Below are 17,193 nucleotides of genomic sequence, written 5' to 3'. Positions count from 1 at the left end.
GTTCGGTGCATTAAGCTCCTGTTATATCTGGGTTCGACAAAAGCTCGAACCACAAAGTTCTATTGATTTTCAAAACAGACAGCACTATATTTGGTTACTCAACTAACCATTGATCATAGTGTCTGTAACAATGTTCTGCTGACTAATTTGAGGAAAGCACCAAATTAGTCATGTACTACTTAAAATTGCTTAATTTTACTCTTCATTATATTTTGAGTTCATTTTTACTGTTGATGTTGGCAAATCAGTGTGAAATAAGTGTATTTCCATGAGCTAAAATATTTCAATAAAAAAGTTTCAAATTTACCCTTCATTAGTTGTGCAGTCCTCTTTCGAAAAAAACTTCTCTACCTCTACGAGATAATGATAAGGTCTGCGTATACTTTATTCTCTCCAAACCGTACTTTGTGGAATTATACTGGATATGTTGTTGTTATTCGTGCGGTCCTCATTATTGAGATTGCCCATTGTAAATGTAAACAAGACAAACGATTATCATTTGGAAGAGAATTTTTGAAGGTGTCTTTTGAGTGTAAGTTTTTCGAATCCTCAACTCTGCTACTCATACATTTTATTTTTCGAAGTTGGTACTATATGAATAAAGGAAAGGGATAGTTTCAAATATACATAATAAAACAATTAGTTTACAACAAATATAATCATGTATATGCTGACTATGCAATATATATAACTTACATATGCATGAACTATACCCTGATTATACATTATGAGACACTCAAAAAACTGAATATAGCTTAATTATACATGAAGTATACACTGACTATTCAATTCCGACCAACTCAAAATCACCTCTCAATAATTCCAAATTTTAAATATGAAATCATCTCGATCTTTCCTGTCTTTTGACATATAATTCACTCAAAACGATTTACATTTGCGGTACGTCAAATTTTAAAGATAAAGGGGAAGCAACGGAGAAGGAGAAGATGTAAAAGAAGAAAAAGAAGAAGAACAACAAAAAGGAGGACGAAGAAGATGCTAGAGAAGAAGAAGGATGAAGAAGACGTAGAAGAAGAAGAAGAAAAGGCGCGTGACCATTTTTTTGGAAAAAAAATATGGCCGAATGGCCATTTTAGGTAATTTTATAAATTAGACTAACAAGATGATAAGTAAAACATATGGACCGATATTTTACATAATAAAGAAATCCTATCCATCACGGTACATTATGATTTTACTGAGCCGAGGGTCTTTTGGAAACAGCGTCCTACCTTGATAGGTGTCAAGTCTGCATACACTTTGCCTTCCCCAGACCCCACGTTGTGGAATTTCACTGGGTTGTAGTTGTTGTTATCCATCACAGTACAACCCTTACAAGGTTGTTTTATATTTGTTTAAATGCCACATTGCTTATGAGATGTTCATGTTCTAGTGAAAGTAATTTTAGAAATTGGAAAAGGTAGTAACAAAGAATTAGAGACATTGGTGGACTCCAAATTAGATTAAAAATAGTTAAACCAGATCTAAATCATTTAATCAGGACATAAGCATCTTTATTGGGTGAAAATCATTTTAACCCTTTAAATATGCTTTAAAAAATTCAACTTCCCCTCAACTTTAAATAATAGCAATTCTCTCTCCTTTATTATATGCTATATCTATTTTACGCTTGACATATATATTAATATATTTATAAAATTGTGACTCTCTATTATTTTCACTTGTTAGAGTAGATGTTAGAATCTTGATTATTTATTAATAATATTAAATTATCTTATTCTACTAGTAATTGGTTTTAAGTTATTTAGAAAATTAAAGTAAGCTAACTTCCTCAAACATTTTTTTTAATTTCAAAAATATGTTTCGTTCAAAGTTGTGTTTCAAGGTAATGACAAAAGAAGTCAAGACACTTTGTATATTCAGACAATCTATTCTAACATAAATATCACTAGCTAATTTCACGACTTGAATATGTAATTTATAAAACGTAATTTTACCGTTGTTTCAAAGTTGTTCTTCAAATTAAATGCTAGACGGAGTAATATCTACTTTAAAAGTTTATGATAATTTAAAAATCCTTAATGAAATTTCCATGTAATAATGAAGCTAATTTGCATATGCAAGCCATTGTAAGTAAATATAGTTTTGTATAGGCTGTCCATGATATAGATTTATGAAGATCTTCTTCCTCATAATATTTTATCTATATATTCACTTAATAAAATATGATTATCAAAAGTTGGTGCATAATCCATGTGAGATCTTAAAGTTTGTATTAATAAATAAATGTAATCTAAGTCAAATTACCTTATAATATAAACTACATAGAGTATAATAATCTTAGTAGTGCACCTTTTGAGGTTTAATTTATCTCTTACAACATAAAACACTTACTAATCTTTTTCTATGATCCATCCATATGAAGGGCAATTATATTGATCACCCACTATTAATTAGCTACAAACTAAAGTTTAAGGAGAAATAATGTAATCTTCATCTTTTTAATTGTGGATTATGACTTTTAATCCTAAACATGGTCCTAGTGGATAGAGTGGTGGGCATCATCAATAACTCACTAAAATAATGATGCAATATAAATTAGATCTCTCCATTGTTAATTTTGAATTCAAATTCTTAAAACAAAGAAAATTTTAATAGAAAGTCTGCCCCCCCCCCCCCCCACCCCCCAATTAGCCATAAAAAATGATGAGAGTTTATATTAGTCAAGGTCAGTAAAAGTTTCAAAATTTAATAACTATGCTTCAATCTTAAATAAGTTGGAGTCAGCCTTATCGCCTTGTAAAATTTATTTTGATATAATTTTAAATAACTTTTTACTGTATGCCGTCACGATAATTGCACACCTACAAATCAATAAATTTGTAAGTCGATGCAAGACATACATAATTATATTATTTCAAGTGATATTTTTTTTTAAAATTATATCCTCAACATATGTATTATTTGCATTCCGAGGGTCTTTCGGAAACAGCCGTCCTACATTGGTAGGAGTCAGGTCTGCGTACACTCTACCCTCCCCAGACCCCACGATGTGGGATTTCACTGGGTTGTTGTTGTTGTATGTATTATTTGCATTTCTCTAAAGTACCAAATTAGGACAAGTGTAAGCTTATCAAAGTTTGTTGGATAATCATACATTAAGTTGAATAAACAAGGGTTTTTTAAATTATATAAAATAATGTCAGAATACAGCCAAGTGAAACTCCATAATTTGTAAACTTATCAAAATTTAGCCAATTCTTAATAATCTTACCAAATGAACAAATCATAATTCATAAATAAAATATTAAACTATTCTAAGGCACAATATAGATAAATCACATACTTTCATATTTCTTTTATAAAAATAAATGTGTGATTACAAACTTATAAATATACATAATTTTACAAAGATTTACTAGTCAACAATAGTAATAACTAGTTATTCTTTAATGTAGTCATTTCATATGGTACGAAAAATCTCTTCACACCAAACATGAGTCTTTTTCTGCAAAACTTAAAATGGTCTTCTTTTTTTAACAAAAATATAAACTTATGGGATCAAGTTTTACATTTTAAAAAAATATTTTTTTAAAATCACGATTTGAAATTTCAAATCTTGTTTTTTGGAGAATTTCGACACAATTTCAAATCATGATCTCAATCGCATGTCCAAACGCTCATTTAATGTAATGACTTAAAGTTAAGGTAAATTACTTATTTAGTGAAAGTAGGGAAACATATTCCACAAGTAACATTCTTAATTTCACATTAATTGTGTCTTCCTCACCCTCCAATACACTTTAGTTTCACCCCACCCGTGTAGCCTAAACCCCACCACCCCACATTTCTATCTGCGATATTTCTTAGTATTTGTCTATTTTATATACAAATATTCGTAGAATAATATATATTTTTTCCTTATATATACCAAACACAAAACAATAAATAAGAAATTCACTTATTTTTTTGGTTTTTTTTCTTTTCAAGAAAACATTTTCCTTCCTACCAAACACAACCTAAAAATCAACTAATTTTTCTGAAAAAAGTAAAAGCTTTTTTTTTTTTTTTGGATTTTCCACCGGAGCCTATGAAGCCTTGACTAAATTTAAATTATGTACTGCAGATCTCATTCAGTGATAGCGCTCCCAGCTAAATTTTTTTCATAAAAAAAAACAAGAGTAAAAGCTAACTAAATCGAAAGTGATGACACTACTCTTAATTGACTACAAAATCAATTATCTCATCATTTTTGCTTCATTTTCAATGAACTTCCAACTTAATTAGTCATGATTTGATGTCAACCTAAGTGAAATATTATTTTCTACATGATTAGACAGTTAATTTACAATTCAAACAGTAAACAATGTCATCCTGTTATATTTCATTTTATATGACATTATTTTGATTGAAAGCAAAGTTTGGGATATATGTTGATTTTAACTTATGTATTATACTAGTTATAGTGAAGTTTAATTGATAACAAAATCTTCACATCACTTATAAAATTTGATTAATTACTAATAGAATTTTAATTTCTTTAAGAAAAAAATTAAAAGTTGTAAAGAATAGATATTATTAGAATGTTATCAAACATTTTAGAATATTCCACATGAAAAAACATCATATAAACTATACGGATGGAATAATATATTTTCCAAAATTAGAAAATATAATACTTCATTTCTCTCAATTTATGTGTTATATTTTTTTTTACCCTAAAAATAATGGAAATGTGGGTAATGTTAGGAGATGAACTACAACATCAAAATTGTACTGGTATATTTTTAAATAGTTTAATTTTAATTTTTTTTAATCTTACTCTTGATAATATGATTTATGGCCACAATAAAATACTTGTGACTCATTTTAAACTGTTAATTTCAAAAATATTTCTTTTTTTGTTAAACTCCATGCTCGATCAAACACTATCACATAAATTGAGACGGAGAATGTACATAGCTTGTTATAACAAAGAGTTAAATATATGTAAAACCCGGGACGTTTTAATTAGTCACTCGAAAGAAAAGATCACCAAGAATTGTGGTGAGATAGATAATATATATCCTTCCACTTTTACTCAAATATTTCGAGTTCGAGCTCTAAAATATGAAAGAAAATCTTGATTAGAAATGTTTCCTCCTTAAAAATCCAGCTAGACTATCGGTAAAACTAATATGCTTATCGAATATATTTCACTGAATATGTTATTGTTATTATTATCCGTATTAACTCTATCACTTCAATTGAATTGCCCTTCATTCATAATAATGGAAAAAGACTTTCTGAAAATAAAGCAATAAGAGAAATCATGGCTTCATTGAATCTACTGAAAATCCACCACACAAAAACCTTAGTGGATACAATCACTTTGTTGTTATAGATATCCCAATTTGCTAAATAACCATAAGTGGATCTTCCAAATGAAGCACAAAGATCATAATTAAACTAAAAAAGAAGCAAATGGGATATATATATATATATTATATAAATTGGTGGGTAATTCTTGTCCACTTAACCTTGTTAGATTACATAAAAAGTTGTATAGTGGAACAAGTGGGGAGACACAAAGAATTAAGCCAATGGCAATCATGTTCATTGTGCATGCTTGTGTTACTATTTATTATATATATCTTGCACTTTGTGTATCTTTGATGCTCATTTCCATCACTATAAATTTCTCCTTCTAGTGAAAGAAGAAAAAAAAAATGTTTCATTTCCATAAATAGAATAAAAACAAGTTACGTTAACTCAACCCCCTTAGTAGTGGTGGAGAAACCTCACGGTCCTTCCTTGAAAAATTATACTATTTTTTTATGTATAAACTGAATTTCCTTGGTTTCTTCACGTATTTATTCGCTTTATATTTTAATTTTTTAGTATAAATTATGACTTGACTAATGATCCTTATTTTACCGTAAAAAATATTTGCATATGATGTTCATATTTATCAATAAATACAAAAACAAAAAAATCATACACGTTTTATTACTTAACCATGATGAAAATAATATGAATTCTCACTTAAAAAATTTTAACAATTAAAATTAAATTAATTGATATGACGTAAATATCAAGTATGAATAATTACTTACCTTTAGCTTACCCCTACCCCCCCCCCCCCCCACAAAGTTTACAAAGCACTAAACAAATTGACCAAAAGTTGATCAATCAAGAAAGTTTTCACTAACATTTGTTAAAATTATAACCATTCTCAATTTAGTTTCAAAGCTTAAATTATCTTTAATTTATTTAAATTACTAATTGCTTTAAATCTATGATGGTTATAATCTAGTTATCTTAATAAGAGTATATTATAATTATGTGTCCCAATTCATCTCATTCTACACGCACAAATATCATGAGGGACACAAAGAAAATTTTTGTCATAATTTTCAAAGTCAAAACTTTGTAACAAAGTTTACTATTGAATCAAGTGGTTCATGCATGTAAGCAAGAAAATTTTGTTCATAATTTTGAGAGTCAAATTTTATTTATTTTTTAATTAGAGAAAATGCAAAAGATTTCACTAATTGTCCCTATTTTAGTCGTCGATTGTTTAATAAATGTCCTTTAGATTATGCTCTAAATATCTCTTTTAAACTTAACAACAAATTTATGTTAGAAAAAAGCTAGACCATAATGTAGTGATGTTAGATAATAGTCTAATATTTTGTTATTCGTAGAGGTTATAATTGCACAATTTTTTTAAAAATAAAAACAAAATCTAAACGATAGCCTTGCTTTATATTGACCCATTAAAAAGGTAGAAAACGAAAAAGAAGAATAACTTTAAAGAGTGGGCCAAAACACAATTAAAAGGTCTAGTTTTGCTCATAATGTCTAATTGCACAAACATCTTAGCATATTATCAATACTAATAAGAGGTTAGAAGCATATACTTTCTTTATTGATGTATTTGCTTGTGTCGATGGTATTTTTAAAATTTTAATTTGAAAGAGTCTGTTTGGATTGATTTATGACTTTTGACTTATTTTTATCATTTTAATTTAAAACTAAATGTTTATAAGTATTTTTTAATTTACCCAAACACTTCAAAAGTGATTAATTTTTTTCTTCCGTAAAAGTACTTAAAATCAGTTAATCAAAAGAGGTTCTATTCCTAATAAGACTAGAAGCAAAGTAGCAGACACATCTTCGTCGATGTACTTTTTTAATGCCGGGGAATTTTTAAAATTCAGACCTCTTGTCGATATGCAAGGTCGGTGCTTGCAAAAATGTCGAGCCGACGGGATCAGGTACCAGTAGTTACCCAAAAGTAAATAAATAGAAGAGTGAGGAGGAATTGTTTGGCAAAGCAAGACTGATTAGCTCGCCTAAGGGTCGTAGTGGAAAAATTCCTCATCTATAAGCTATTAGGGATCTATTCTCAGAAAGAAATGAAAGGACTGACTTTCTTTACGAGGCTTAGTGAATAACTAAACTGATTCAAGTTAGCCCAATCAAAGAACTAATCCAGCTACAAATGAAAGAGTAAAGCGCATTATCTTCATTCCACTTCCAATTTAATGTGTTACGCACAATGACATTTGTCAATCCTGTTCCTGTTAGGAATCAATTTGAGAAAAAATATACAGCCACGAGCCTTACTTTGGGAATGAAGCCGTAAGCCGAACAAAATACCTGCTTCATGGCGATGAAATTTTTGAAATTTTAAGGTCTATGTTTTAAAGGTGTTTTACCGATGTTTTTTCACTAATAGTTTGGTCTCACGTCAATAAAAGTTTTTTTGTCAATTAAATAGACCCGACATGAATAAAATGTTGATATTATTATTATATATTATTAAAAAAGAAAATGGGTCTCTTTTGGAGATTAACTAAAAAAGAAAATGTAAGTTAAAAAGTTGTATTTCTTTATGATATATCAATTGAAAATTTTGTAATATTTTAATGAAAACTTCAAAAATATAATTGTGAAATTGTTCCATGTGAATCCATGGGAAGTCAACTATTTACGACGCACAAGGACATAATTTATATATAAGCCATGCAAGAATTATTATTGGAGAAAAGTAGATATGAAGAATTTTGACTTTGATTTAAATTTTGGTAAAAGTTTGGTTATTGAAAAAGATTATTATTGAATTTAATATATTTGTATGTTCAAGAATTTCAAACAATTAGTTATACTTTATTTTGTTTTAAAAAAAAATTCTCTTTTGACATTTGATGTCTAGTTATTCTAGCTTCTACTTTTGATATTATGAATGATTATTTATTAATTAATAATGTGTTTCCGTTTACTTTTTGTTCCTAAAATTGTCTTTCCTAGCTGTGAACGTATTATTATTGTTTTATTTGTAATCCATATATACATTTTTTTTAAATGTATTTTATAAAATCGGACTACTACTCCCTCGATCTGAAATTAGTTTTGATAAAGTTAATTCGATTTATTTTTAAAGCTAAATTAGACTAGATCAGCTCAATATTTTATATTTAAAATTTTGATTTTCAAAAATTAGACGATAAGTACAAATAAGTTGTAATTTTTCTAATGTTAATTTGCTAAAAAAAACATATGTTAATATATTAGTTAACTAAAGTTCACTTAGTTTGACTCACGAGAAGCGAAACATGATAACTAATATAAATCAGTGGGAGTACAACATATGAAATGATAAATATACTCAAGGTATTACCTTTCATTGAGATAGATACTTATAACCTTTTTTAATTAATATATATTATACCTTATATACTTAATTAACTCTAAGAATCAATGGTAGTTGGTCTTTTGGAACTAGAAATCAACCAAAAGTCTTATTTTCAACCTACAATTTTGACAATAATAGAATTCTTTATAGAAAATATCACTTTCATTTTTTGTTCTTTTTTTCTTCTATTTTATTTGTGAAATTTCACTATATATGTTATTGTTATTGTTTAGTGAACCTTTATTAATTTTTTAATAAAACATCTAGAAAGTTTTAGGTGTTTTATTGACAATCATATGATTCGAACAAAAATATATAATGTATGTATAAATTAAAATCTAGGAAAGCAACCTAATTTAATCACAATGTTTTTCAAAATGTAAACCAAACACGTACGATTTGTTTTTTGAAAACCAAACTAAGGGGATATTTAGTCATGAATTTTCTTTTAATTCTTTTCGAAGTTTAACTCTAGAAAACATATTTGGTCATAATTTTTTACGAATTTTAAAAAAACACAAAAAAATTATTTTTATTTTTTTTACCCCAAATTATGAAAAGAAAGAAAAGAGTACTTGCTTTAATAAGTCATGTGGAATGCAAATTTGAATTACTCGAATTAATAAATTTCAAATATCAGATAATTACGAATAAAAAGTACAAATAAGTGTTGAAAATGGGATGCAAAACAACCACCGCACCAACTCGAAAGTATACGTATTTCCTACCCAACCTTTTGACTTCTTACTCATTTCTCTTTTCTTTTTTTTTTCAATATTTGTATTGGGATCTTGAATAATTTATTCACGCTATGTAAGTTTATTTAAAAAGAAAAAGGTTTTTAATTTAATACTCGAACTCCAAATTTATAATTAAAGATGAAAGGATCCAATTCACTCCGCTATATATATTGTCTAGTCTCATTTATTTTAGTTTTCTATCTGACGTTCGATATCTATATTGAATTTTGATTAATTTAAATTCGCATCGAATAGAATAATACTATTATACTATTCTCTCCTTAGATTTCGTTTTCATTATAGCAATACGCCAAAAAGAAAAAAGAAAATGTAGGGCTGACTTAGTAAACAAGAAAAAGTGCTGGCTTTTTTATGGAAAAAAGTTTTTGATAAAAATATTATTAATATTTTTGGTAGAGATAAAAAAAAATAAAGTATACCTTAGTGCTCAACTAGCATTTTCATGATTTATATTGGTATTTTTGTTTAATTATTAAGTGGCAATCAAAAGATGTTTAAAATATTTGTTTTATTGGTATATTGTACTTTTATTGTTAACAAATTATATGGTATTTATAGGTGTCATTAGTAGAGTTTCAATACGAAATGAGTGAAGTTAGTGAACTCCAACTTTCAACTTTTTGAAAAAAAAAATTAATATTTATTTTATAGTTGTTTATTCTGATTTAAAGTTACTTTCACATTAGAATTTCATCAAGAATTAAGGAAAAAATAAGATTTTTTTCTAACGATATAAATAAAGTTAAACCTAAAGTCTTATGATATAATAAATGATATACAATAGGCAAATTTGACTATTTAACTTGACCCCTATTAAACATTTTCCCTTCAATATACAAATTGGTCCATTAATTTACCACTTAATTCTTTTCTTCTTTTTTAATTTTCAGTGGCAGAAAAAAGCCACAAACTTAATTAATTTATTAATTATTGGAACTCCACCCCTATTCTCACTACCAATGACTCATATATAGCCCTAGTATTTACTTGTCATTTTTTTTCCACATCTTTTGAAGAAAAAAAATTAATCAAATTAACCTTTTTTAACCTATTAATTTCAGTTTAATACTATTCCATTTTTATCATATTAATTTCTTTCCTTATTTATCGAATAAGTATAAAGGTGAAAGCAAATACTTTTTTTTTTATCCATTTTTTCTTATTCACGTTTGACTTTAGATTTGTAAAATATAATAAAAAATAATTTTACATATCATTTTTATTTATTATATGTTATCTAAATATTAAAAAATAAATAGTCTTCAATAATAAGAATAAAATAGAAACGGTAAATTATCTTGATTTTTCAAGCTAAATAAGTAAAATTAAATATCTATTTTCAGTATAATAGATTAGTAAAATTGTAAAAGTGGACAAAGAATATATTTGATATATCTTGAATTTTTAATTATTTTTTTTGACATAATACATAAGTATGACTCTTAACTTGGATTCAACTACAACTATGACTTCTAACTTTACTAATGCACAAATAGACACTTTTACTATTCAAAATTTGAACAAATAAATACAATCGTCCTATATGACAATTTTGTGTCCTATGTGGAGTCTTATGTGTATTATATCACGTAAGACACGTATGTCTACTTATTCAACTTTATACAAGTTTAGTGTCTATTTGTACACTAGTAAAATCAAAGATCATAGTTGACAACTGAAGTCAAGTTAAAAGTCATATTTATGTATTATGCATTTATTTACTTTCGGAAATTGGGGATATGATACAAGTTTAGTGTCTATTTGTGCACTAGTAAAATCAGAGATCATAGTTGACAACTGAAATCAAGTTAAAAGTCATATTTATGTATTATGCATTTATTTACTTTTGGAAATTGGGGATATGATTAAAGAAAAAATTGTTAAGAGAATTACAAGGCGGAGAATTAAGCTTTGACCAATAAAATAAAAGTTCAATTAGTCAATTAATTAATTTTATTTTTTTTAAGTTTTAAGAAATAATAATTATCACAATAATTAAAATGGAGAGGAGGAAGTACTACTAATAAATATAGGAAACTCCTGTTGTTAAAAATAATTGCATAGCTCTCTCTCCTCTCTCCGTGTGTGAATGTGTAAAGTCCCCCAACTGGGATATAATGGAATAGCAAAGAACAGCAGCCCTATTTGGACCAGCAAAGAAGAGAGTTGAGTTTTGAACTCAAAATAAAGCAAAAACAAACAAAACAAGAAAATACCCTTTTTGTTTCTATACCTCAAGCTTCCATTTTTTCTCTTCCTTGTGGTTCAAAGGTTTGATTTTTTTTCTTGTTTTTCCTTTCATTCATCACTTTTGTTAAGTACCCTTTTCTTGTTTCTTGTTCATTGGTACTTTTGTGGTGTTTTCTTTGCTCTTGAAGCTTGATACTGAGAGAAATGAACAATCTTGATGTAAAAATTGTGTGGTTTCTCATCAATATGTGAAAAGTCCCTTTTTTTTTGTCTTCTTTTTGTGTTCTTTTTGAGTTTTAAGAAGATGGGTATGTTGCGATTTGATGTGATCTTTTTGATTCTTGGGATTTGCTTACAAGCTCAATCTCAAAATCCCCAGAACTTGACATGTAATCCAAAAGATTTGAAAGCTCTGGAGGGTTTTGTGAAGAGTTTGGAGACAGTTCTTGATTTCTGGGATTTTGGGAATTCAACAAATTGTTGTAATTTGGTGGGTGTTACTTGTAATTCTGGGAGGGTGGTGAAATTGGAGCTTGGGAAAAGAAGGTTAAATGGGAAACTTTCTGAATCTTTAAGCAATTTGGATCAGCTAAGAACCCTTAATCTATCTCACAATTTCCTCAAAGGACCTGTTCCTTTTACACTGTTGCATTTGTCTAAATTAGAAGTATTAGACTTGAGCAACAATGATTTCTTTGGCTTGTTTCCTAATAACATAAACTTGCCTTCACTCCAAGTTTTCAATATATCTGATAATTCCTTTGAGGGACCAGTTCCTTTGGGTATTTGTGAAAATTCAACTAGAGTTTCTGTTATTAAGATGGGGGTCAATTATTTTAATGGTAGTCTTCCAGTAGGAATTGGGAATTGTGGTTCATTGGAGCTTTTTTGCCTTGGCTCTAACCTTCTTTCTGGTAGTTTGCCTGATGAACTGTTCACGCTACCAAGGTTGGCTGTATTGTCTCTACAAGAGAATCGATTCTCGGGGCAGCTTAGCAGCAAGATTGGTGATCTTTCTAACTTGGTTCATTTGGATATATGTTCAAATGGATTTTCAGGAAACATTCCAGATGTGTTTCATAGATTAGGGAATTTAACATATTTGTCAGCTCATTCAAATAGGTTCTTTGGTAATATACCAACTTCATTGGCAAATTCTGGGACTGTTAGTTCTCTTAGTTTGAGAAATAATTCTTTAGGGGGTATCATAGAGCTTAATTGTTCAACAATGGTTAGTCTTGTTTCGCTTGATCTGGCTACAAACGGGTTCCATGGGTTAGTTCCTGATTATCTTCCCAACTGTCCAAGGTTGCAAACTATCAATTTGGCTAGAAACTATTTCACTGGACAACTTCCGGAAAGTTTCAAGAATTTTCATAGCCTTTCATTCCTTTCAGTCTCGAATAACAGTATGCATAACATTGATGCTGCTCTCAGAATTTTACAGTATTGCAAGAACTTGTCTACGTTGGTTCTTACTCTGAATTTTCGGGATGAAGAGTTGCCTACCGATCCTAGCCTGCAGTTTAGCAAGCTGAAAGCTCTCATTATTGCTAATTGCAGGCTCACTGGAGTTGTTCCTCAGTGGTTGAGAAATAGCTTAAAACTGCAACTGTTGGACCTGTCATGGAACCGTTTGACGGGAACACTTCCACCTTGGATTGGAGATTTCCAGTTTCTATTCTATCTGGATTTGTCCAACAATTCGTTTACGGGGGAGATTCCAAAAGAAATTACTGGATTGAAGAGCCTAATCTCTGGCCCTATCTCGATGAATGAGCCATCGCCAGATTTTCCCTTTTTCTTGAAAAGAAATGTAAGCGTCAGAGGATTGCAGTATAATCAGATTTTTAGCTTCCCTCCAACACTGGAACTAGGTAACAACTTTCTCACTGGAGCAATTTTGCCGGAATTTGGGAATCTGAAAAGGTTACATGTTTTGGATCTAAAAAGCAACAACTTATCTGGGACAATACCAGGTAGCCTGTCTGGTATGGCGAGCGTAGAGAATTTGGATCTATCCCACAACAATCTGATTGGCAACATACCTTCCTCTTTAGTCCAATGCAGCTTTCTGTCAAAGTTCAGTGTGGCTTATAATAAGCTCTCAGGGGAAATTCCTACTGGAGGCCAGTTCCAAACATTTCCAACCTCAAGCTTCGAGGGCAACCTAGGACTCTGCGGTGAACATGGTACTCCCTGTCGAAATTCCAGCCAAGTTCCTCGTGATTCGGTTGCCAAAGGAAAGAGGCGCAAAGGAACTGTCATTGGCATGGGTATTGGCATTGGTCTTGGAACGGCTTTTCTTCTTGCTCTTATGTACTTGATTGTTGTACGGGCAAGCAGTCGAAAAGTAGTTGATCACGAAAAGGAGCTGGATGCTTCTAACAGGGAACTGGAAGACTTAGGCTCAAGTCTGGTGATATTTTTCCATAACAAAGAGAACAATAAAGAGATGTGTCTTGATGACCTTTTGAAGTGTACTGACAACTTTGATCAATCAAATATTGTTGGATGTGGGGGCTTCGGCTTGGTCTACAAGGCCATCCTTCGTGATGGTAGGAAAGTTGCCATCAAGCGGCTTTCAGGTGATTACGGGCAGATGGAACGAGAATTCCAAGCTGAAGTTGAATCACTTTCAAGAGCTCAGCATCCAAATCTTGTTCATCTTCTAGGATATTGCAAGTACAGAACTGACCGGCTTTTAATTTATTCCTACATGGAGAATGGAAGCTTGGATTATTGGCTGCACGAGAAAGTTGATGGACCTGCTTTATTGGACTGGGATCTGAGGCTTCAAATTGCTCAAGGGGCAGCAAGAGGACTCGCCTACTTGCACCTAGCGTGCGAGCCTCATATCTTGCACCGAGATATAAAGTCAAGTAACATTCTTCTTGACGAAAATTTTGAAGCTCACTTGGCTGATTTCGGTCTAGCAAGGCTTATTCTCCCCTACGACACTCATGTGACCACTGATGTTGTTGGAACATTAGGCTATATACCTCCTGAATATGGTCAAGCTTCCGTAGCTACCTATAAAGGGGACGTGTATAGCTTTGGTGTTGTCCTTTTGGAGCTTCTAACATGCAAAAGACCGATGGATCCATGCAAGCCTAGAGCAAGCCGAGATTTAATCTCTTGGGTGATCCAAATGAAGAAACAGAAGAGGGAAACCGAAGTCTTTGATCCTCTGATATATGACAAGCAGCACGCTAAAGAAATGCTATTGGTCCTTGAAATCGCTTGCCTTTGTTTGCACGAATCTCCTAAAATAAGGCCTTCTTCGCAGCAGTTAGTTACTTGGCTCGACAACATAAACACACCACCTGATGTTCATGTGTTTTAGAGGAAAATTTGTCGTCGATAACTTATATTTTCAGCGGATGTCCTGCACATATTGCAGTGTATTCTGGTGTAAATGTTTGTACCTTATCCCCTATTTGTATCTTTCTTGAATTGAAGAATTATATATACTATGTTTCTTCTCAAACATGTACAAATAACATTGTGAATTTTGGATGTGACTTTTATCTTACCTTAATAATAGATGGACAACATCAGTTTATTCCTTTATGCACTTTTCAATTCTATGGTGGTTTCTTCTCTTTAATTTTTGTATGTTACCTATATTTTCACTGTTTGTTCAGTCGAAGGTCAACGTCTCTATCCTTTCAAAGATGGGGCAAGGTTTGCGTATACTCTACCCTCTTCAGGCCTCACTTGTATGATTACACTGGGTTTTTTTTCGTTGTTATTTCCACAACCAAAGGCTAAATAACATCTGACATACAAATATTCTTGATTTTATCCTCTTTGTTAAAGGACCAAAATTTATCACTAAACTACACGAAATGACATGACTTTGCCTTCGTTAAAAGTTGGGGTCAAACATGTTTTCGTGTTACTAAATTGGTCTGAACTTGCTAAAGTTGACCAAGCTATCAAAATGAGCCTCTTTTTTTTCGAAAAAAAGAGTAATTCTTATCATAAGTGTTTTGTGAAAATAGCAGATTGTGTTCGATTAAATCATTTGGAAAATGCTTTTTTAGTAACGTCCCATTAGTGGATAAGGGCATATTCGAACTAATCTAGCAACGGGGACACGTTTGCTCCCAACATTTAATGGAGGGAAAAGTCGTATCATTTTGTATAGTTCAAGAGTAATTTTGACTTTTTACACAATTTCATATGGTATTAATATGAAGTGACGTCCGTGGGAGCTTGCTCGCCTTGTGGCTTTCTAGTGGAATAAAGAAAAATAGATATCCTAACTCGGCGTCAACATTTAAAGCTAATTAATTTATATTAGTATGAAATCTCTCCTATTAAAGCTAGGAGAAGGGGAGGGGTCTAGCTTTCTCCTCTTTTCTTTTTCTTGGCTACATTGCTCTACGGAAAATGATTTTTTTATCTCCACAAAAATAGGAATAAGATTTGCATACATTCTATCATCTCCAGACGTTACCGGTGAGATTATATTAAATATATCTCTGTGGTTGTTGTTTGTTGGCTTCATTTTTCTCCTATTGGTTAATGCTTCTTGAAAAGAAAATCCATTTGAAAGACATATTGTCTTCTATCCCCTCTTTTTGAAAAGAAAATCCATTTGAAAGACATATTGTCTTCTATCCCCTCTTTTTGGGATCAAGTGACCAAATATTATTATTTTTCCTATTTTAAGTCAGAAATTTCTAACGGGAAACAGAATAAGGAGAAAAGGAAGAAAAAGTTGTTGGTTGGGTCCTACAATTTTGTCAAAAAGTCTAATAATTTTTCCCATTTTTCTACCAACAGTTCAAATTAGTTGTTGAACAAATCAACAATTTTGATATAAAAAATTGATAGTACTAAATTAACTAGATTTTTCCAGGTTTTAAGTATTAAATGTTTGATTTATGATAGTCTACATAGTTGAGACTCATCTCCTTGATTTACACCTAGTATTTCTACTGAAAATCTCAATATTTATTACTGTAATATATTGGGTAGTCCGTTTGGTTAAGTTTCTAAAAAGTAAAAACGTTATTTGTTTTTTTATAGAAAAAATTGCTTATTTTAAAGAATTAAGGTGTTAGGCCAAGTTTTTAGGAAAAAAGTAAGTATTTTTTTAATAGCACTAAAAATTATTTTTGAGAATCTAAAACAATTACATTTTTTCGGAAACACTTTTGAAACGTTTGTCAAATATAAATTATTATTCTATTTTATACTAAAAATAGATGTTGAACAATATATGTCCGGTTTTTTTTACCCATTTGTGTCCATTGTACACGTGCTATTAGATACTATTTAATATCTAATACATTTACCAAAACATTAAATTTAATGTATTTAAAAGGTAATATAGTAATACTACTATTATTTATTGTTTCTTAAAGTATTTGTCAAGTCAATAATGAACAACTATTGTTGAATCAAGGAGTAGTATTGATAAAAATATTTTTTCAAAAAATTGATTAGCCAAATACATATTATTGCTAGCCAAAATTACTTTTTTCGAAAAACACTTTTTAAAATAGACGAATATTAACAGCTTGGCTAAACATATTTTAATTTTTTTAAAAAAAGATTCTCCTATTATAAGGTGAACTTGGTTGAATT

At 30.0% G+C, this 17,193-nt stretch overlaps 1 protein-coding gene across 1 annotated transcript; it reads left to right on the top strand.

The window, feature by feature from the left end:
• The first annotated feature begins 11,457 nt into the window (after window positions 1-11,457).
• Window positions 11,458-15,169, top strand: LOC129887946 (phytosulfokine receptor 1). Its single transcript, XM_055963205.1, has one exon. The coding sequence runs from the start codon at window positions 11,897-11,899 to the stop codon at window positions 14,936-14,938; it is 3,042 nt and encodes a 1,013-aa protein (XP_055819180.1). The 5' UTR covers window positions 11,458-11,896; the 3' UTR covers window positions 14,939-15,169.
• The last annotated feature ends 2,024 nt before the right edge of the window (window positions 15,170-17,193 follow it).

This window comes from Solanum dulcamara, chromosome 4 (genome assembly GCF_947179165.1).
Source record: "Solanum dulcamara chromosome 4, daSolDulc1.2, whole genome shotgun sequence".
In the NCBI taxonomy this organism is placed as follows: Eukaryota; Viridiplantae; Streptophyta; class Magnoliopsida; order Solanales; family Solanaceae; genus Solanum; species Solanum dulcamara.
Note: the sequence above shows the minus strand (reverse complement) of the source record. Positions and strands in the feature narration are given on the sequence as shown.